At 47.2% G+C, this 23,849-nt stretch overlaps 1 protein-coding gene across 6 annotated transcripts in view; it reads left to right on the forward strand.

The window, feature by feature from the left end:
* Positions 1 to 23,849, forward strand: part of LOC119161011 (solute carrier family 53 member 1) — a 264,235-nt gene that overhangs the window by 194,408 nt on the left and 45,978 nt on the right. For all 6 annotated transcript variants that reach the window (XM_037413324.2, XM_037413322.2, XM_037413323.2 and 3 more), the window contains exon 11: positions 170 to 339. In XM_037413324.2, coding sequence (XP_037269221.2) covers positions 170 to 339 — 170 coding nt within the window. The remainder of the gene's footprint in view (positions 1 to 169; positions 340 to 23,849) is intronic.

Raw genomic sequence — 23,849 nt, forward strand, 5'->3', positions numbered from 1 at the left:
ATCCAAGGCCTTGTTGAAATACGTGTAGCAGCATTTCTTTGCTTTACGTGTAGAACTAGCTTCCCTAGTTTGTTCCGGTGGGCTTTGAACAGTTTCTCTTTGTGCGAGCTATTATTGTGGTTGAAAACCGATTTTAACTAGGCACCCTCATTCTGGTGCTTTCATGCAGACAGCTACCTGTCATCAAGCAGCCACCCATTCTTTATCCTTTGGATCCTGTCGGCAGTGGTCAGCTCTTGTTTCACCTACACCTGGGATGTCAAGATGGACTGGGGCCTTTTTGATTCCAATGCCGGTGATAACCGCTTCTTGCGGGAGGAGATTGTCTACTCTTCCCCGGTGGGTGCTTTTCAGGAAATGCTGAAAAAACGTCACATTTTAAAGTAGTGTCTGATGAGAGGGAAGGCACATACACAAACCCTAAAAACATTAAATCAGCAGATAAAGCAAGAAAGTTTGTTCTTGCGAGAATTTCGGTGTTGTGAAATGATGCAGTGCCAATGGGGAATGCACCAAAAAATGAAAACCTACTTGAGCTGGTAGTGCAAAATCAAAAGTCACAAGTAAGGAATAAGGCATAGTTTCCGAAAATTTTTGAAGTTAGTGCTCGTCTTATTTCTTCGTTCCACGCCTGTGTGTGTATTTTGCCCCACCTGCTGATGAATGCATCGTTATAGCTCACCCGAATTTCAGTTCTCGAAAGCCTACTGTTTAATAGTGAATTCCATTAAGAGAACAGGAGGATAAGGGCAGGGATGTGAGAAGGGGGGGGGGGGGGGCAGAGCACTGAGAGTGGGGCCACTCGATCTGCCACTGGAATGCAGCACACTTCCGGAGAGCAGGTGAGAGAGTGACGAGTGGGGAGACCATGTGATCGAAACATTCCAAGCCCCTGCATATTCTCTGTCATCATCGGTCAGTCACTTGTACTTCATTATTCTAATACAGTCGAACCTGGGTATATTGAACTTGCCAAAAAACGTTTATTAGTTCGATATATGGCATAATTTTATATAGGTTTGGTGTAGGATTTGACACAAAGGCACATAACAATAAATTATAAGAAAAGTACTTTATTATTATGGTGGCTTACTTGCGTACCCTACTGTGGAACAAAATAGTCCCGGAGTTTCGTCTGTGTCAACGACTTCTTTTCCTGCGACAGCACACACGCCTCCTCGTCCAACGTGTCGGAGCAGCTGAGGCCGCAACCTTCTGCATTCAATGCAATAGCGCCAGACCAACGTAAGTGCACTAATCACTGCAGAGGATTTAGGCAACGGGTCATCATCAATTTACTTTTTTGCTGTCGCTTTGGCTCGTGGTCGGCACGACTTCTGCAATGTAGTCCTCATCTTGCAGCTGACCCATGATGGCGATATCATCGTCCGCACTGACGAACCCGTCGAATGTCGATTTGTCGATAGCACCCAGGAACTCTGCCAGCTCGTTCCAAACTTCGGCGGAAACACCTGCGGTGTCTTCAGTGCTGTCGTCGGAATTTGGGGTGTCGCGTCTCTCATAATCATAAGGTGGTTTTGGGACGTTAAACCCCACATATCAATCGAATTTGGGGTGTCATCACCAGGCATGCGGAAGCCGGCATGCCTAAAGCAGTTCTGGACGGTCTCCTTCGGGACATCTGCCCACAATCTGCTCAACATAGAAATAGCTCCGAGCAAGTCGATCTTAAGCTCCCTGTCGACACGAAGATTCTGCAGCAGCTTCTCTCCAAGCGCTTCCCATAGCCGGCTTTCATTGCGCGTATAACGCCTTGATCCAGTGGTTGCAGTACAGACGAAGTGTTTGGGGGCAAAAAACGCAGCTCGATGTTGCTGAAGGTCGTACTGCAGTGGTGCGATGAACAATTGTCCACGAGCGGGCACACCTTGTGATTTTTGCCTACCAAATCATCATTCCACGACGATAGCCTTGTGCTGAAAAGCTCCCCGGTCATCCACGCTTTTGAGTTTGCTCGGTAGGTAACTGGAAGCGAAAGCGCATTTCGAAAACACCGCGGTGCCGTGCTTTTCTCTGTAACCAGAAGTCGAAGCTTTTTTGATCCGTCTAAATTGGCTGCCAACAGCACGGACACACGAGCTTTGTTTGCCTTGCCGCCGCTTGTCTTGTCGCCACAACACACAAGTGTCTTGTTTGGCAACATTTGCCAAAATAGAGCGGTTTCATCTGCATTGAAGATGTCTTGGGCTTGATATCTTACTGCGATATCTTGCCAGTTTTTTCTCGAGCCATTTGTCTACGCTGTCCAGGTTCGCCGCTCTGCTTTCATCTGTAACAGCTTTGCCAACGATGACATGCCATTCTTTGAACCGTTGTAACCAGCCTGAACTGCCTTGGAAATTGTTCCTGCCAAGCAGAAAAGCAAGGTCCTTGGCTTTCTGCTCGATCATAGGGCTGGACATCGGGATGCTTCGCGACCAAACTTTCGCAAACCACTTGTAAACGGCAGCTTCAGCATCTTCGTACACAGCAGTGCGCACACGTCGGGCGCCGCGGGCACCTGGCCTTTTGTCCGACTTTGCCCTGATGTCTGCCTCAAGGTGCTCTGGAATTTTGTACGCGGCAGTGACGTTGGACTTCTTTTCACCGCGCTCGACTCGATTCATGATTTAGAGTTTCGAGGCGAACGGCAAATTCTGCCTCTTTGCGCAAGCCATGACGACAGCGTGCCAATACAGTTTACAGAGCACCAACAGGAAACACCACCAGCATAGACCACACTGAATCATTCACAGCTGCAGGCACACAAGCATAAAGAAAGAAAAAATGGTGCTCACTTCTACCACCTCCGCGTCTTGTAGAAAGCACGACGGCCTCTGATTGGCTGTAAGCACTGTGAGTGGGCCAGGATAATTTCTTGCAGAAGGGTGTTCGCCCCTGCACAACTGGGTCTAATGAACTTTTTCTAGGGTGGCGCCGGCAATTTCCCTAGCCATCCCGAAGGAAAGCCAACTTGCTGGGGCACTTTTGAGGCACATGGAGTCTGATATATCAGTTATCGTTGCTATTTTGGTTCGATAAAACAGTAACTTTTGCTATATATTCTCAATGTAAATTTCCCATGTTTAGGAATTGTTCGATATACGGTATAGTTTGATTGAAACGGGTTTGATATAGTCGGGCTCGACTGTACATACTATGTTTATGCAACGCCGCCTTTGACAGACGTCCCGCTGTCATCGTCTCCACCTGTAAAAAACGGGAGTTCAAAAACTACACATGGTCGCTACCGTTGCCGCCGCACTCGCCGGCTGAATAAAAATTCGGAGACTGTGACGTTCAAAGGCCACGTGACTCGTCATACTGCACCTACTCCGCTTTTCAGGAAAGAGCTCTACAAAACTGCTCCCGACTACTCTCGGCGCAGCAAAAATGTTGCTGCTCTACCAATGGATAACAGTGCTCCTGCACCTGTTCGACCAGTGAAATATGCCGGCTCTGAAGAGAGCACTTTCAGCGTGCTTTTGAGTGCTCCTGCTTTCCAATGGAATTTACCATAAATTCTGTTTGCCTACTTTGGTGAGCATTGTGTGAAGATATAGCCCTAAACCGCATTACCGATACCACAAAGTGGGCATTACGTGCCAGTAAGCTATAGCAGCATTATAAGATGACATATTCTCGATAATTATTTCAAGAGTTCAGGAACAGACATGTTGGCATCTGTGAACAGTATTCCTGCCGAGTAAGATTTATCTTTTCAAATTCTGTTTAAAAGTTGCAAAATACTGGTATGTTGTGCAGCCTAGCGGCAGAGCCTTGAAGCTGGATTATAGAGGAGATCTGTTTGCTTGTAGATAGTAGTCTGATGGCTTTAGGTGCACCCTAATTATTGCTCAAACTTAGAGTATTTATACGGGGGTGCGACAGTTGCCCCATTTGTGCCAATTTCATGCAATTCCTGATTTGTAGGATGAGCTGTGCCAAAACCATGAAATTTGCTGAAATTGTGCCACACTGCACAAAAATGCCTGAGCGGCCTCAAAATTTTGTAAATTGCACGAATTTCAGGGAGAAATGGAGGCCACATTGGCCACCTGTATTTTGCCTCGTCAATTAATCAAGCGGTTCAGGCACGCTGACCATAACCCTAAATCACGGCGTAAGATACTGATTAAGCCAAGACATTTGCGAAACGCGATCGACCAGGCAAAGTAACAACAGCGCACGCCCATTGGTCTGCTGACTGCAGTAAAAATCGATCTGCAAAAGTATGCAACTTCACGACAGAAATTCGTTTCTTTCTTTATTTATTTATTTATTTATTTGTACCCTCAAGGCCTACAGGCATTTCAGAGGGGAGTGGGTTACAAGGTTATACAAAAAACTAAAAAGCAGCAACAAAAGTAGTAAGCAGATAAGTACAAACATACATGGGCCCTAATCATACAATGTTAGCTAGTGCTGCACGAAACTGATGGTTGTCTTCGATTGCGGCGGTCAGTCCGGGAAGGCGGTTCCAATCTTGTGACGTCCGAGGAATAAATGACTGAAAGAAGGCATTGGTGTTGCATGGTATTGTTCCTACTTTGTGTCGGTGATCCATACGAGAAGAAATATATGAAGGAGGAGTAATTAACTCACTGAATAGGGGCGAATTCGTTGCCGTAGCCAGTAACATTTCGCGGGAAGTATGAATTTTTTTTGTCAGCACACGCGGCTATGGCATGTTCGAAACTAAAGCTGGAAGGGCATCCTAAATTTGAACCCAATGTGAAAGAACGGGGAGGAGGGCGGATGTAGCGGTTCGAAAATTTCTTGGCCTTGTTCTAACTTGTGCAGAACGCCACTTAAACCACCTTCGCCGCACTACACCGATGGCCTGCAGAAAAGCTTTTCAAGATTCGGAATAGGCTGTTAACATTAGCCAAGGGACACAGCACACTTTGTTCAATTACTCATGCAAGTGTACGCCACATGATTGCGAGTGCTAGGATGATCGCTGATGTCTAAAAAAAAAGTTACTGGTAATCATTTGGAGCCCTGCATATTTTTGCAGTCCTCGAAAATCAAAACTATGTGCACTTTTTAGATTTTGCTACCCATACTCATATTTATGAATTTTTCGAATCTCAAAGTTGCCAGCTTGGCAGATATACATTTGAATCCCCAGTGTGTGTCAAAGGATTTGACAGGCATGGCAGATGCTAATGTGGACTTCATCATTATTAGCGCAGTGGGATGGTTCAAAGCACAATGCTTATGAAATAGCAGCGCTCATGCACTCTGCATGGTGTAGGAGATATTGAATAGTTTGTACGTCTTTTTTTTAAAATGTAAGCGCTCTTTTTTATACTGCTCCAAATTTGGTTTTTTGTGATAAAAAATCAATTCTTTTTCCTTGTAACCTGCTCCAAACTTGCACTTTAGTGCTCCAAAAGTACCATTTTTCCGCTCCGAAAATTATTCGAAATTCAATTTCGGCTGTTGCACCCCTGTGTATATTATTTCCATCCCCGCTCTATTCTGTGCTGCTTACAAGGTGAAAGAAGTAGCTTGCTGAGAAGCAGCACTGCCTTCACAGCAGTGTTTACAGCCACTGCAGAATTGGAATGATTCTGGAATCATTCCACATTTTGGCAACCGTGGAATGGAATGGGGACAATACTTGGAGAAATGCAATGGGAATGGAATGTAGCACATTTTGCCTGGAATGGAATGGGGCTGGAATTACATCTTTTTCCGAAAATAGAGCCCGTTTTCGTCCACGTGCTATTTTTCGATCTTCAAACATTAGTAAATCAGAGCCTCGAATTTAGCAATAAAGCAGCATTTTCAAATGACTCGGCTGATTCCAAGCACGGTTCATCTTTAAGCAACCCGCCTACTACAACTGTCCTTAAATCGACTGTGTTCCTCAGAAGTTCGTTGCTATTCGTCGCGTAACTGAGGTCGAGCAGAACTATCGCAGCAGCATCCCCCCTCTTTTTATGCATAGGGATTTTTTAGATGCAAAGCAGCTCTTTGACTAGCCTGTGTAATGCTGTCCGTCCGTGTCTCCGTGCCAACGCGCTGCGCCTCGCTCCCCTCGCCACAGATGCTGGGGCGGCGCAAGTAGGTCCCGCTTTCCTTCGCAGTGTGCGCTGACATCACTCTCTCCCTCGCCTGCCACGTGCTCACTGCGTGTCACCTCTCTCTCACTTCACCCTCTCTATTGCTCGCAATGTTCGAGCGCACATCGAGTGAACATTCTTTCGGCTCATTTATCTGCGATGGACAGGCTACCAGAAAGCGAAGCTCCTTCACTCGCCGAAACATGCGTTGAAGCGATTTGGCCTAACCCTTCTGTCGCCGGCGTTGCGAGGATTAGCAAAGCTGATTGTGTTCGTGAATGGCGATGTCACACCTGTAACACCGACGAGGCGCAAGCCAGGGAAGCCGAATGCAAGCGTCAGCAGTGGACGACCAACGACACCGACGAGGTGCGAGTAAAGCACACCAATCGCATTCGAGCATAGAGATGGCACGCGGGTAACACCGACGAGCCGCGAGCCAAGGAAGTTGAGCACAAGCATCTTATCCCGGCTGCGGCGGCTGCATTTCCGATGGAGGCGGAAATGTTGTAGGCCCGTGTGCTCAGATTTGGGTACACGTTAAAGAACCCCAGGTGGTCTAAATTTCCGGAGCCCTCCACTACGGCGTCTCTCATAATCATATAGTGGTTTTGGGACGTTAAACCCCACATATCAATCGAGCACAAGCATCTTCAACAGGTCGGCAACACCGACGAGCCGCGAGCCAAGGAAGTTGAGCACAAGCATCTTCAACGGGTCGGCAACACCGACTAGACGTGAGCCAAAAAAGCCTAGTAAAAGCGCCGACAGCAGAAAGCCAACGCCGGCGAATACTCGACATTATCGTCCACAACATTGAAAACGCCCGGCATCCTCTGCCGAGTTGCCCGCCAAATCGCCGTGTGCAATGCTGCTACTTCGCATCCCATCAGGGTTATCTTTGGGAAGATGTTAATTTTTGTTTCCTCGGCGGCCGCCCCAGCCTCCTGCTGTTGCCCCACGTTTCACTTTGCACTATGTCGCCATCGGCGACTTGGACTCATATAATTGAAACAACTCTCCTCGAAGTTGCGATCTATAATGATGCTGCCGTGATGCTTTCATTCATTGCAAGCTTCCCTATAGCACCTTGTGCGTCCTCTACACTCATACTCCCCCCATTCCTATTTGCTTTACTGTCCCCCCTGTCCAGACATATGGGCGTGTTCACCCGAAACTCTGTTAGGGAAGGTCTGTAGGTCAGCACAGTAGACAGTCCTACATAATGTACTGTATGTGCTCCCCCTTCGTATAGACAGAGAGAGAGAATAAAGTTTGGAAATCATTGGTTCGGGAAGCAGCTCGAAGCAGGAAAGCCCACGTAACGACGACCGTTGACCAAGGCCACAGCAGCGCCTCCCTGAAGTGACGATTCGCACTGAAGAAAACCCACGGTTGCTCTGTTCTAGGGGGAAGAAGGCCCGTGGGGAAATCCGCCGCCACGGCGCCTGTTGGCGACTATAGAAGCAACACCATAATGCACTAACTACTACAGAGGCTCTTGCGTCCAGTGGTCCACGCTCGAGCAGCTCATGTTTGTGAAGTGTAACACAGAGATGGCAAGTGTTTTATCTCAAATTTTCTAAACCGAGTCTTCAAAAAGCCTTCATTTACAATTGTGGTTTTAAAACCTAAACAGCGAAGCGGCCATTTAGTTCATAACATTTTGGGGCAAAACTTCCTATGATAAAACTTAAGTAACGCCTCTTTTTGCACCTTGTCTGGCTTGTGACCTTTATTCCAGCATTTAAAAATCACTAAGACGCCTAAGCACTTTCGGATGTTGTGCCTGGTGACAAAATAACTAGTGACCAATTGCTGAACGTGTTTGGAAAACAGATCGGTCGGGAGATCAAGCCCAGGAGATCAGGCATTTCTGAATATCGAGCTGAGAGCTGGTCATCCAGCACTCCCACTGCTTTGGGGTCGGATCATTTTTCTTCTTTTTTTTTTTGCAACTTCGCTCGGTGCCTACGACTCGGCATAAATTCATGTTTGCATTCCCAAACAAAAAAGACATTGTGGAGGAACTTACTTTGCTACACCCTTAATACCGTAATATCCCACTCAAATTACTCATGTACGCCGTAGTACATGTTCTATCAAAGTCGAAGTCCACAACGCATTCTCTAGGTCCACCTTTAGTTAGCCAAAGCCAAGGGTTGGCGTAGTCTAAGGTGGGAACAATCTGCCAATTTGTAAAAGAGAAACCGAGGCATAAGCTAGTGCATAAATGCATTATGCCGACAGATACTGATGGGAAAAGCGAATTATCCCTGCAAGTTTGTTCACATTGATACCTCACACAAAATGGTGAATGCTCTATGCACTGCCTGATCTTTATCTTATGAGCAGTTTAGTACCTGACACACGTAAATAACCTTCGCAATAAGAAAGGCATTGCGTAGCTGCGTACAGGCGAACACTGGAAGATCTCCTCCCCCTATCCATGCTTGCGAGGTGACCTTGACAAGCATGAGTGCTGACGAGCAGTGCAGCTCAGTGTTCCTATTCGACGCCACAAAGTGCCCGAGCGGTCGTGCACTGTTCCTACTAATACCAGCAGATCTAAAGGGTTTTGTATCCTATTAACGAAACTTTAATGATTGATTGATTGATATGTGGGGTTTAATGTGCCAAAACCACCGTATGATGATGAGAGACACTGTAGTGGAGAACTCCGGAAATTTTGAACACCTGGGGTTCTTTAACGTGCACCCGAATCTGAGCACACGGGCCTACAGCATTTTTGCCTCCATCAGAAGCAGCCACCGCTGCCGGAATTCAATCCTGCAGGTCAGCAGTGTAGTACCTTAGCCACTAGACCACCGCGGTATGGCTAACGAAATTTCATTAACTATTTCTTTTCTCCATATGCACAGCTGCTCCATATGCGTGACAAAACAGCTTAAGGCTGGTGCACACTGTCGACTAGCAGGGGTCGGGCGACCATTTGCGACTGGTCACAAACAGTTGCGAATGGTCGCAAACAGTCGCAAAACGACTGCTTTGGCTAGTTGCTTCCAGACCCATTTTTCAGTCGCGTGACTGCAGTCGTAAAGCTGCTGGAACCAATCAGCGATGCCCAGAAGTGACACCAGCATTTCTTTGTATGCAGGCTCATTTTTTTGTTTTTTTGATTGTGTTGGCCTCCTGCCGCCAGATACAAACAAGTGCGTTTCTCTGGGTCTGTGGCACCATGGCCACCACGGAATACTTGGCTTGAAGATGGCGGGGCGCAGCAGCTTGAGCAAAGTGTCGAATTTACGTGGCAGGATTCACAAGAACCTAAACACCGTCAAAATAAAAATAAATAAATTGTGCACTATTTTTTTCTCATATTCAGAATCGTTTTTTGTCTTGAACTTGAGTTGTCACCGCCTTCAATGCAGCGCGTTTGAAACACGTTTGTGCTTCATGCTTTGGCAATGACTTAAAACACCGCGTTCGAGATGCGTTTGTGCTGTGTTGGAGGCTGTTGCAAGTCAAGTTAAATTCAAGAAGCGTTCCTGGAGATGTACAACTATCAAAAATGCTCCTCGTCATCTCAGCGCAGCTCAGTAGGTAGGCGGCTTGCATGGCCGACCAACTCTCACGAGCGAAAGGACGGTCACACCCACCACCGGCTTCCGGCTTTTTTTTTCTTTGGATGCATCTGTGCTGCCAGCGCTGACACCATGGCATAGTGCACCAGCACCATGACAATCTCTTATTCTTCGCTTTAATCGAACTCCTTGATGCTGTTGGGAAAGCTGTGCGAGAATGGATGAATACAATAAATGAGGCGCGCTCAGTTTGCTCCGCTCACTCAGCTGGCGGCGATCAGCTTATCGGCCCCGGTCTCCAGAGTTCTTGCTGATAACGACATCCGAACATGAACCTCCGGTTTCGCCACTTCTGGTCACTCGCATGCAGCCTCTGCCATTGTGAACATAGTCGCTTCTTGGTCGCGGGTCGCGAATGGTCACACGACCACTGCTAGTCGCCCGTGTGCACCAGCCTTTAGTTTTCTTGAACGATATACTTTTGTCAGCATAAATATATGCTATGTTACGATTTTGGCATTACCACATTTATGCTGAAACATTATTCAAATATCACATTCGTTCAAACATACTCGCCGTTCAAATACTATATGTAGCGGGAGAATGGCTCCTACGGAAATTAGTAAGGTGGTTTTATTGCACGAGATATTACATATACTAAGCTACTATTCCTCAGCCTTGGCAACGTGTTTTGCACAATTTTGCTGTTTTAATGCATCTCGTGACACCAGCTTTATGGGGGCTTTCATTATGAGCTCAAAAACTACCAAGATGTATTTCCTACATTGATGAATTACAGGAATGAAATTGAAATGCCCAGCTATTCCTGGATAGAAAATTGTCTAAGTTTTTCATTTCGTGGAATTAAAAGCAACAGAGTTTGAGGCAAGTGCTAATTCCCAGGAATGGAATTGGAATGGAATGGAGGTGTTCATTCTGCAACACTGCTTCACAGCAAGCATTGGAACATGTTGAGCCTGGGCACATGCATTTGGAGTGCACAGATCTGTAGCGAACCTTGACACTCGAACATGAACTGCTTTCGTGCTCACCTTCCACTGTTCGCTACTTCTGTTGTCTGTATGCGACTTCATATGTTGCAAGTTGGAAAACTTGATTGTAAATATTCATGACATTTTCCACGTTACCATTTCATGATTACACATTGTGATTGGAAAGTTTTTTGTTGTGCTAAAAATCGCAGGTAGCTTAAAGATTGGTTGTAGGAATGTTGTAGTCTTTCTCCGATATGTCTCGTCAACCAGTCGTCTATGTCCATTGTATTGTGACATGAGAGATTGTGCTGAGGATATGTTCAACTGCTTTCTGGACTCTCCATGCATTGGACACTGGTTGCAAGTTTCAAAAAGGAGCAATAACAGGTATGAGGAACATCGGCATGCCCAAAAGGGCGAGTCAATGCTGCAGTTTATGATGGGGCAAGCGAAGCCAAATGCACGCTGAGCACCTTGTTCTTGGAATGCTTCTTAAGCTTCGCTAGTCTTCCCTTTTCAAAAATAATTAGAAAGGGCTCTGATGTTTTGTTTTGTGTTTTTTGTGCAGCCCAGTTATTATAGAGGTCACCGTGGTTCTTCTGGAATGCCACCTGTAGATGGCTTCCTCTGGACTCTGTTTTACTATAGAATAGAATCTTGTTCAACAGAACCTGAAGGGACCAGCAAAATGTGTGTCATTAAATAGAAAGTTCGTTTAGTGAGAGATAAACAAGGGTGGATAATCCAAGCGTGAAACCAATTGTGCTGGAGGCAGTTCCATTTAAGTAGTAGTTCCGTTGAACAAATTTTCGTTTACTGAGAGTCTACTGTATGTACTATCTGCGTTAAATGAAGCCCGTACAGCGGCAGGCCTTTGCAATGGTATAGTATGCAGGGGTGCAACAGCTGCGCCGAAACTGTGAAATTTGCTGAAATTGTGCCACGCTGCGCCAAAATGCCCAGCTAGCCTCAATACTTTCTCAGGTGCACTAGTTTCGGCGAGAAATGCAGGCTACGTCGGCCACTTGCAGTTTGCGCCATCCGTCAATGCGCGCAGACCCCAGCTATAGTGCCTAGAATGCACTTAAAATATGACCAGATAAAGTAACAACGCTACATGCCCATCGATTCGTTGACCATAGCGGATGCCTATAGGTAGGACGATGGAACTTCAAGACAAAATGTATTGCTGTAGCCATCGACGCATCGTGGGAAATGTAAATTTCCTAGCCTGAAAACGCGGCTATGGCTTGTTAAAAACTAAAGCTGGAAGCGTATGCCGCATTTTCTTTGCGCGAATAAGCTTGACATGCTGCAAAGGCCGGTGTTGCCAGTTACCACATCGATTGCCTTAGCAGTGGCACATAACTTTTTTTTTAAGTTGCGTTGTCCCAGCCACGGTCCTGGCGATAGATATCCGGTATCGTCGCCGAGCCAATGGGCACGTGCTGTTGTCACTTTACCTCATTTAATGCACTTTTCAAAGGAACCAAAGCGGCACCTAACCCCCCGGTGAAAGAAGAAAAGGTGGGAAGGGGGGGGGGGGGAAGGGCAGTGGTTAGAAAATTTCTTTGCTTTAGTTCTAACCCATGCAGAGAATGCTGCTTAAGCCAGCTTTGCCGCAGTACACCGATGCCCAGAAAGGCCTGTTGAGATTAAGAAGGGGCTGTTAGCGCTCTTCACAGGACACTGCACATTTTGCTAGGTTATTCATGCGTTAGTACGCCGCATCATTCGGAGTACGAGTATAATAACTGATGTCTAAATAAGCTACTGGCAATCATATGGAGCAGTGTTTGAGATTTCTGCTTCCCTAAGAAAACTTTATTGTGCGCCAGTTTTTTTTTTTTTTTCTCGCCAACCTTACTTTTCGGTTTTACGAATCTCCCAAAATTCAAGGTTGTGATTGTAGTGTCTGCTGAGCAATCATGAACAGTCCGAAACATGGACTCGAAGAAGCTTTATTACTCAGGGCACCTACATATATACAGGACAGAGACACATACACAACGCCCCCTCTCAGGTACAAAGAACAGAACGAAACTGAAACTAAAATCACATTACAACATATTCCCTTCCTTATTTAAAAAGGTTAATGGTGTTAGTAGGGGTTAGAACAAATATAGAACACTTATATTCACAATGTACACCCGCACTACTTCGACACATAGTCCTTCACTCATGCATGAGGTCATCGTTCTCACTGCGGCCGCTCTGTTGCTTGCGTGGCAGCAGTCTGCGCCGGCACAGGCTGAGACTGCACAGGACCGATGAGGTTGGTTGCACACTAGTAGGTTGTGGCACTGGCACCGCAACAGCAGGTGCAGCAGAAGGCTGCGGTGTGGGCAACCCGGCAGGAAAAGCTGGCAGAAACGGGAGACTGATGTGGTTGCACCCTTGTAGGAGAAGTAGGCACAGCACACTAACAAGGAAGTGGCAGCAGCTCACTGGAACACTCATGAAGATGAAACTGACTCTTCTGAGGAACTTTGGCAAGTTTTCAGGCATTCCAGGTCCTATCATCTTGTAGCCGGAAGGAGGAAGGCCCTTGTTTCTTCACAACTTTTGTTGGTGGTGAAAATACACTATCTGCTTTGAAACAAATAGACGAATTCCTGACACGAACGAAATGACCTCCTGCGATTGTAGTCTCTTTGGCAGCTCTTCTGCGGTCCGCATATTGTTTGCTGGTTTGCTGCTGTTTCTTGATCCTATGGCGTAATCGTGAGAGCTCTTTAGCTGAATCTTCTTCAAAAGCTGGTGCAGAAAACTTTACTACGTGCAGCCTTGTTCGGGGCATCCTGCCATGCAACAACACTGCTGGTGTAATGCCAGTTGTGGTATGTGGTGTATCTGTATACACCCAGATACTCAGTTACTGCTTGGCGGAGCAGTTGTCACTCCAGAAGACACCCCTGTACATAGTTCTTAAAAGTTCAATTAAAGCGCTCAACTTGTCCATTAGCCTGAAGATAGTAAACTGATGAATGAGACAAGCGAATGGCTCGATCGTGAAGAAATTTTGTTAATTCATGAGAAATAAATTTTGGCCAGTTGTCAGTGACTATCTTTTCAGGATAACCCTCTCGCGAAAATACGCTGGTTAGAAACTCCTTGACTGTGCTTGTGGACACGCTACTACAGAAATAAGCTTCGGGCCATTTTGAGTGATAATCCACGAGCGTGATTATGAACCTATTTTTCTGAGGCACATGTTCAAGGAGGCCCACAATATTAATGCAAAGTTTTTGCCATGGTCGCTGAGGCCATTCTACAGGCTGCATGGGTGCTGGTGACGTTTTCGCAGACTTATCTGCCTCCAAGCACACACTACAGTTCTTTACGGCTGTTTCGACTTCTTTGTTCATCCCAGGCCACCAAAACTGATCACGGAGTCTTGCTTTCGTGCGCGTGATGCCCTGATACGTCTCATGCACGGTGGCGACGATTTGGGCAGAAAGAGATGAAGGAACGACCAGCCGCTTTGCACGCAGCAAGTCATCGACCACTGAAGTTCTTTGCGAATGTTGAAAAATGGCTCGATCTGCTCACAAATGCATTTTTGTGGTGGCCAAGAAGTCATCACAAAAGATTTGACCTGTTGTAAGCAGACGTCACCGAGAGCAGCTTGCTTGAATTCTTCTTTGGAGATACAAGCAGGCTCGACAAGTGCGACAATTTCATCATCTGTCGCAAGTTCAGCTTCTGAAGTAGGGCTTGGTAGACGAGAAAGAGCGTCTGCGACAGTGTTCGTCCATCCTTTTTTGTACTTGACAAGAAAATTGTAGCGAAGGAGCCTAGCACCCCAGCGTGCAATACGAAGTGAACGTCGTCCTGATCCGTGTGATGCCAGCAAAGAAACCAATGCTTGATAGTCAGTTTGAAGTGTGAACTGGCGCCCCCAAAGGTAGGCATGCCATTTTTCACATGCCCAGATGCATGCAAGCGCTTTGCGTTCACCGACCGAATACTTTCGTTCTGTAAGTGATAGTGTGTGGGATGCGAAAGCTATCGTGCGCATTTCACGCCCATCTTTCTGCTGCAATACTGCTCCAAGCCCACAGTCATTTGCATCAGTTGACACAATCACCGGCAGTGCTGGGTCAAACATATGCAGTATTGTTCTAGTTAAAAGGAGCTTTTTACTCTCTTGAAACTTCTGTCTGCTTCTGCTGACCAAATAAAAGGTTCATTTCGATGTAGTAAGCGCCTCATCGGTTCCACCACCTGAGCCAACCGAGGGACAAACTTGGAGTAGTACTTTACCAAACCAAGAAACGAACGTAAGGTGGCTATATTTGTTGGCACTGGCATTGTCACGATAGAATCTACTTTCTCTGGAAGCGGCGCGATACCATTGGTAGTCGCCTTATGCCCGAGGAAGGTCAGCTCCCGAGCGTCGAAAATACATTTGTTATTTAGCTTCAAACCTGCTGCCTTAATCTTCTGAAGGACAGCTTTCAGGTTCAGAAGGTGCTCATGAGCTGTCTTTCCAAATACAATTACATCATCGGTGTAGAATAGGACTCCTGAACAGCTATGAAGAATCATTGTCATCAACTTTTGGAAGGCTGCAGGGTCAGAAGCCAATCCAAAACACACTTTTGAACCGAAACATACCTTCATGGGTAATGAAAGCAGTGAGATCTCTGCTATAAGGGTGCAAAACAATCTGATGGTATGCAGAAGCCAAGTCTAGTTCAGAAAAATGGGTAGCACCCACAAGGGCATGAAGTAGTTCCTCTGTGTGTGGTAATGGAAAACTGTCGGGAACAATGGCCTTATTTGGCTCACGAAGGTCGACACATAATCTGATACTGTCATCCTTGTTGGCAACAACGACAATAGGAGAAACCCATTCTGAAGCGTCTATTCGTTCTATGATGTCGAGGTCCAGGAGCCTGTGAAGCTCGGCAGACACTTGTGCCCGAAAAGAAAAGGGAAGACGGCGAAGCTTCGAAGATACCGGATCCACCTCTGGACGTATCTTTGTGTACGAGTTCCTTAGCAAGGCCAAGCTCAGAATTGAAAAGCACACAAAAGTCACGTTCTAGAGCTGGTGGAAGGCTTCCATAATTGCACCGCGTGTTCTTTGAAGCAACGTCAGAGTGTGCCATATTCTCGTAGGAGAAATGGACACTTCTCATAGAAGAAATAGACGTTTGGAGGCACTGCAATGTCGCACCTTCAATACGTATCTTAAGAGCCTTTGTGCCATCAAGGCAAATCAAAGAAGTGCCTCGATGGACAACATAGAACAGGAGCTGCGCACTCCGACCCTTGAAAATAATGTCGGCCCAGAAGCAGCCACGCACAGAGATTGCACGTTTTGAATAATCAAGCAAAGAAACGCGGGGAGCAGGTAAGAGTGACACGTTAAGGAACCTGTCAGTGAACACTTTGCCGGAGAGAATAGAGACGGATGAGCCCGAATCAACTAAAAGTGTCAACCTGACTTCAGAAATTTGCACATTTATGTGAACCGCATCACGCAGCGAGTGATGCATGGCCAGAACTTTCTCGGGTGTCGAAGGAGCGTCGTCGCACTCAAGCTCATGGACCTCTGCTTGTGTAAACCGTTTCTGGTTACAAACGCGTTGAAAGTGACCTTTCCGACGGCAAAATAAGCAACGCTGGCCTAGAGCTGGGCATCCAGACCACGAAGCGTTGTGGTTCCCAGAGCCACAACGAAAAGAATGCAGCGAATGAGAAGGCCCACTCTGCGATGCATGTGAGACGCTATCATGCGTTGACAGACTATCCTCTGCTTTCGGGCATGCACTTCCTTTCTTCAATGAGTGCTTAGCATGCGTATGTGAATGCTTCAAAACAGGCTGTACAGAGGCAGAAACCTCATTTAATTCTTCGCTTGCACGCTCAAACTGCAGTGCAACCTGAACTGCCCTAGTGAATGAAAGCGCAGAACCTTTAAGTAGGAGACACTCGCGTACACGATTTGATAAAACGCCGGCCACAAACAGGTCTCGTAGAGCATCGTCCTCAGAAACAAAAGAACAAACAAATGCGAGCTCCACCAACGCGGCGACAAAGTCAGCAACAGACTCGCCTGTACTATGGTACTGACGATGGAACTAGTGGCGTTCTACGACGACATTGCTGGTTGACGCGAAGTGTTCCCCGAGTGCCACGACGGCTATGTCGTAGACATTCGGTGCAGTTGGCATCCCATTGTCGGCAGACACGGTTGGTGTTGTAGCTGCGTCGGCTGGTAGCGTGTTGAAAATGCGCTGTCCCTCCATTTCAAGGCAGTGAATGAGGATGGCCCTGCATCGCTCCGGCGAAAATTCGGTAGATCCAGAAGCAAGCAGGTGCGTCTCGAACATGCGGTGCCACTGCTCCTATGGCACGGCTGGACGGCTGGGGCTGAGCAGGAATGACGGTGGCGGGGTCAACCCAGAACAGCTCATGGTGGATGAACCCTTGTCACACTGGCGAATAAATAGATCTGCGGAGCAGAGCCCGGAAATGGTTGCGAAGCAGCATTACTTGCAGTTTACCTTGTCGCCATTGTAGGGTCTGCAGAGCGACCATGAACAGTCCGAAACATGGACTCGAAGAAGCTTTATTACTCAGGACACCTGCATATATACAGGACAGAGACACATACACAACGCCCCCTTTCGGGTACAAAGAACAGAACGAAACTGAAACTAAATTCACATTACCACAGTGATCTTGGCATATTCATATTTGAATTCACGGAGGCTGTCAAGTGATTTGACAGGTGCAGCAAATGCTGATATGGACTTCATCACTGTTTGCTCAGTGGAGTGGTTCAAAATACTATTTTCATTGAAATAGTAGTGCTCATGTCCACACTGCACGATTTAGGTGATGTTGAATGGTTTATGCATATTTTCTTTTTTCAAAATATAAGCCTTCTTTTTATACTGCTCCGAATTTAATATTTGGTTTTTAAAAATGTATGATTTTTCCCCGTAACCTGCTCCAAATTTGCATTTTTATTGTTCCAAAAGTAACACTTTGCTGCTTCAAAAATTGCTCCAAATTGTATTGTGGCTGTTGCACCCCTGAGTGCGTGCCATCAAGTTTTCACGATTGATAAGTGCGCATATTGTCGCGTGTGAAAAACAGGGACATCGGGTAAGGAATACGGCGTAGTCACAGAGACTCGGGTCAGTGACGTGACACAACCAAAAAACCTCGGCGAGAGCACGCGCTGTCTCAAAAACAATTTCCTCGTTTATTTCTGCTGGATGCAGGCTCGGGCTCGTCGCAGTTCATGGTCAGGTGGCATTATTCTCCCACTGAAGAAAAAAAGCATCGCCTTGATGCTCGCACAAATGGTAGTGCATAAGCGGAAGTAACCCAAACGTGCACACTGTGGGCACACTGAAGAAACAACAACAAAAGAACAAGGCCAAGGCACGGTCACACTAACGCATGAAGTACGGCTTGAGCCGTACGTGTCGTTTCTTGGATGGCAGTGTTGTACGCGAATGTTATGTATGGGAGGACCTGATCACACGTCTTGTGCTGAACATCCACATACATGGATAACATATCGGCGATGGTCTTGTTAAGTTGCTCCGTCAGGCTGTTAGTCTGCAGATGATACACCGACGTCTTGCGATAGCTCGTGAAGCTTAGTTTGAATACATTGTCAATGAGCTGAGCCGTGAAAGCTGTTCCATGATCAGTGATCACGCAAGACGGGGCGCCATGGGGAAGAACGATGTGGTCGACGAAAAACTGGGCAACATCGGAAGCTGTAGCTCATTGCAGGGCTCTTGTCTCGGCGTATCTCGTTAGATAATCTGTCGCTACAACTATCCACTTGTTACCGGCAGATGACAGAGGAAATCGTCCCAGTAAATCCATCCCTATTTGATCTAACGGTGCCCTTGGTGGTGTGATTGGTTGCAGCAGGTCTGCAGGCTTCAGTGGTGGATATTTGCGGCGTATTTGCGGCATTGACATTCACAGCAGCTTTTCACATATCGCTTGATGTACGTAGCAAGTTTTGGCCAGTAGTACGCCTGCTTAACTCTGGTGAGAGTTTGTCAAGAACCTAGATGACCGGATGTGGGCTCGTCATGACAGGCCAGAGGAATGTCGTCTTGCATGTCAAAATGTACCACTAGCAGGTAGGCTTTCCCATTGCCGTCCGAGTTTGTTTCATACAAGACACCATTCCGTAGGCAGAATGAAGAGAGATTGTGAGAAAGGTGTCGAGGTACGGGTGTGTTGCGTCCTTCTAGTTGGTCAATGATTGCGCGAATCTCGATGTCATCATGTTGTCGTGCGATCAAGTCTGTTGAAGTGAGGACTCCGAGAAAGCAGCTGTCATCGTCATTGTCGGGATCACAAACTCCAGTAGGTGCACGGGATAAGGAATCGGCATCTTCGTGCTTGCGGCCTGATTTATAGACAATGGTAAGGTTATATTCTTGTAAACGAAGATTCCATCGTGCCAGACGCCCAGACGGGTCTCGTAAATTGGCTAACCAGAACAATATGTGATGATCAGTAACTACTTTGAAATGACGACCGTAGAGGTAAGGCCTGAATTTCATGATGGCCCACATCGCTGCTAGGCACTCCTTCTCCGAGGCGGAATAGTTCATCTCTGCGCGAGACAGGGTGTGACTGGCATAAGCTATCACGAGCTCGGTGCCTTCTCGATGTTGAACAAGCACGGGGCCGAGACCTATATTACTCGCGTCGGTATAAACTTCGGTGGCAGCATCCTTGTCGAAGTGAGCAAGAACTAGTAGTGCCTGCATACGCTCATGTAGATCGATAAAAGCCGCATTCTGTTCTTCATTCCAAACGAATGGTACATGATCACGTGTGAGACGAGTCAGAGGCTCGGGAATTCTAGAAAAATTGGCGATGAAGTGATGGTAGAAGGAGCACAGGCCGAGGAAGCGACGTACTGCTTTCTTGTCACGGGGAACAGGAAAAGAGGCTACGGCGGTTGTCTTGTCGGGGGTTAGGTCGAACACCGTCTGCGCTCACTACATGGCCCAGAAATTTAAGTTCTTTATAGCGGAAATGGCATTTTTCTGGCTTGAGAGTGAAGTTCGCAGAACGGAGCACTTCCAGAACAGCCTGCAGACGGTTTAAACGTTCCTCGAAGGTGACCGAAAACACGACAACATCATCGAGATAAACTAGGCAGGTGTTCCACTTTGAGGCAGTAAGAACAGTGTCCATCATTCTTTGGAACATCGCTGGTGCAGAACACAGGCCGAAGCCGAACACCTTGAATCCATACAGGCCATCCGGTGTAACGAAAGCAGTTTTTTCTTGGTCTCTTTTGTGAAACTCAATCTGCCAGTATCCACTTTTCAAGTCTATGGATCAAAAATACCTTGCCCGCTGTAGTCCGTCTAGTGATTCATCGATGCGTGGCAGAGGATACATGTTTTTTTTAGTCATGACGTTCAGCTTTCTGTAGTCCACGCAGAAACGCGATGTTCCATCTTTTTTATTTACGAGAACGACTGGCGATTACCACGGACAATTGGACGGCTGTATAACATCATCCTGAAGCATTTTTTTTTACTTGAGCATTGATCGCGTCACGTTCTTTGGCCAAAACTCGGTAGGGTTGCTCTTTATGGGCAAGACATCAGTGTGCATAATAATCCAGTGTTTCATAAGGGGCATTTGACACACCTTCGAGGACGAAGCAAAACACTCTTGGAATTCAAGCAACAGCTCCTGCAGTGCTGCGCGTTCTTGCTGCGTGAGGCTCGAATTTATGTCCACCTTTGCAAGAGCCGTAGAAACGCATGTCAATGTCGATTGTAGCCCGCTGTTCATTGATGTGGCGGAAAAACATTCAGCAACGTCTTCGATGGGGTAGGTGAAAGCGATAGCGGTGTGACGAAAAAGGTGTCGCTGCTCATTACTAAAATTTGTCACAAGCAGCGTGGCACGTCTGTCGCGAAGTGTAATGAGGCTGCGTGCCACGCAGACACCTGTGCTGAACAAAAGTGTCAAGTTACCTTCGGCGACTACCTCAGTGTCACGTATCTCGTCACACACAACATCAACCAGGACGCTTGAACGCCGGGGCAGCGTGATTGTCGGTCGAAACACGAAACGTGCCGAGATGGCTGTCATCAGATTTTTCTGCTGCTTTGTCTGTTGAGAACGTCTCGGCATGCTGTCGGAAGTCAATTATAGCACCGTACTGACGTAAAAAGTCTATGCCTAGGATGAGGTCTCTCAAGCATTCGGGAAGTATAAGGCAGCTGCAGAGAAATGTGTGTCCGTAAATGCAGACTCTAGACGTGCACATACTAAGAAGCGTGACGACGTGCCCGCCGGCTGTACGGACTTGTGTTCCGTATTATGGTGTACCAACTTTCTTGAGATGCGTCGCCAGTTTTCTGCTCATGATGGAGTAGTCAGCCCCTGTGTCTAATAAAGCACTAGCATCATGGCGGCCGTCGAGCACTACAGGTATGTCTACGGAAAGTATGCTTTCTGATTCGGGAACTGTCATTGTCGAATCGCTGCTGGTACATACTCGCATTACTGGGGGCCCTTGCTCGTGTCGTTTATCAGCAGCCCCACCCCCCGAAGGTTGCTCTCATTAGTTGTCTCGCCTAGGGCTGGGCAACCGTGCTGGCGCCGTCCCTGGGTAGTTCGGCACACTTGACGAAGACCTTCTAGGAGATCATGATCGTGACTGGCACTGCGGGAGCAGTGGCATGCGCTGCTCAGACAGGTATTGCTCGGTCGCTTTGGGTCTTTCGCCAAATCTTGGCCTGGGCGAGTCGACGGTGAAACCCTGAAGTCCGAGGCGGCGGTGCTGGCATTCGCGGTATACATGTCCAGCTTCGCCATAGTGGGAGCACAGCAGCCGCCTGTGCGGTGTGCGCATATGTCCGATTTCCACGGGAGGAGCTGCAGATTCTCAAAATGCTGGACTGATTGAACTGATACAAGTGCATCGCGTGGTGTAGGGTGTACGAAACGGCTTGGAGGGGTGTAACATAGAACAGGAGCTCGCAGCTTCAGCGTACGATGCAGGAGGGGCGTAACGGCTTGCAGCTTCATCGTATGATGCAGGAGGGACGTAACAGCTCACAGCCTCTGCATATGGTGCACGGCAAGTCTCTGTCGGTACTGGCGAGGAATAATTGCTGAAAGGCTGGACTTGCAGAGCCTGCTGTACTTCACTCTTGATGAGGCTGGAGATGGATCCTGCAGCAGGTGGAGGCGGGCCATGAATCTTTTGCAGCTCGTCTCGTACCACTGATTGGATGAGGTGCAGAGAGCTTCGAGACTGACGTTACTCCGCAACTCCAATCTGGTTCACTGGCGAAGCAACATTGACATGACGGTCGTACGCAGCCTATTGTTGCTGCAGCATGTTTTCTATCGTCGTAGCTTCAGTTAAAAACTCCGCCACAGTATTCGGGGGACTTCGGACGAGACCAGCGAAGAGCTGCTCCTTAACTCCTCGCATTAGGTGCCGCAACTTCGTGTCTTCTGCCATACCTGGGTCGGTGCAACGGAAAAGGCTTGTCATGTCCTCCACGTGCGTCATCACGCTTTCGTTCGGCATCTGAATGCGTGACTGAATGGCCCGCTCCGCTCGTTCACGGCGATGGGGGTCAGCGTAACTTGCCAGCAGCTGATGGCAAAACACAGTCTACGACGAGAAGGGTTTGTGGTTCTCGTACCAAGTATGAGCTCCATCCTCAAGGCTGAAGTATACATTCCACAGCTTGTAGGCGTCGGTCCACTCGTTGAAAGCAACGCGCTCAAAGTGAGCCAACCAGTCCAAGACATTCTCCAACATGGAGCCGCGAAACACCTTCGGCACTCGTGGATTCTGCAGCGTGTAATTAGTCATCGGAATATTTTTGTACCCCTCTGGGGTGGTGCAGTTGACGTCATCTTCAGCTGAGGTTCACGCTTGGGGGACAATCCTTGGATTCTCCGACTGGCCTGGTGGACAAGTGTTGTGACTGCAGGTACAGGGCTACCAGGAGGCGTTTGGATCATTGGCTGGGAATACCCAGCGATTCCACCAGTTGTCACATGTGAAAAACAGGGACTTCGGGTAAGGAATACCGCGTAGTTGTAGAGACGCAGGTCAGTGACGCGACACATCTAAAAAGCCTCGGCGAGAGCACGCGCTGTCCCAAGAACGACTTCCTAGTTTGTTTCTGCTGGATGCGGGCTCGGGCTCGCCGCAGTTCATGGCAAGGTGACAATATCCTGTTCGGCAGCTATGTGCATATATGCGTGGCTGTCCATGGGGATAAGTGGACGACGCACACTATACAATCACGAAGGTGTGCCACTGTTCGGGTTTCATTTGACGCAAATAGCGCATACTGGGTCGATTATAAAAAAGTGATATGCATTTTTGGGGAAAAGTGCATTTATTGATGGGACCTTTACAAATGGATAAAAGTTTTATACTACTCCCCCTCTGAATCAGTAGTCTTGTGGAGACATGTATGCCGCACTTGGAAGGCACTCTGAAAGTCCTTTACAGAAATGACTCTCAGGAACGTTGTAACATGCGTTTGGATGTTCCCCACACTCTCTCATTACTTTCCCTTCAGCTCTCTACAGTCACGGAAACACACACACAAAAAATCGCACGGAGCTAATTCATGTCTAAGAAAAATGGGGTACCACTGGTATGTTGCTCCAAGCAAGCGATGATGGACCTGTGGGTAGTACAGAATCGGCAGTTCCGCTTATGCTAATAAGTGGATTGTGGCTTCATTTTTTGCCAAGTCGCTCTTAGAATTTTCCAGTCACTTGTGTTCTTCGGTTTATTCACATTTTCCCTGCTAATATTCACATTAACCTGTAGCGCCTTTGTCGGTGGCTTTGAGTGTTGAAGTCAAAAATACGTTGGTGGATCAACAAGCAACATTGATCATGCACTGGCAAATGTGCATTCAACCAAAGGGGGACTATCCTGGAGAAAATATTAAAATGTATATATGTGCTTTCGTTCATAGTTGCACATAGTTTTGCTATAAAAAATAATTCGTTGTTCTTTCAACTCCCCGTTGTACTTGAGTGAAATTGGTTTTATTGGGAATAAAGATACTTCTAAAAAAAGGAAAAATTCATTAAGTTTTTGCTTCTTTTGCACTTCACAAAGGTCACGCTGTTTTTTGGGGAGGAGCTTCTTTTGCGATTATTTGCTTGTTAGCTCAATAGTATATGGGCTGCGGACATTTTCATTGTGGAGCTTGACAGTG

Source organism: Rhipicephalus microplus, chromosome X (assembly GCF_043290135.1).
Source record: "Rhipicephalus microplus isolate Deutch F79 chromosome X, USDA_Rmic, whole genome shotgun sequence".
In the NCBI taxonomy this organism is placed as follows: domain Eukaryota; kingdom Metazoa; phylum Arthropoda; class Arachnida; order Ixodida; family Ixodidae; genus Rhipicephalus; species Rhipicephalus microplus.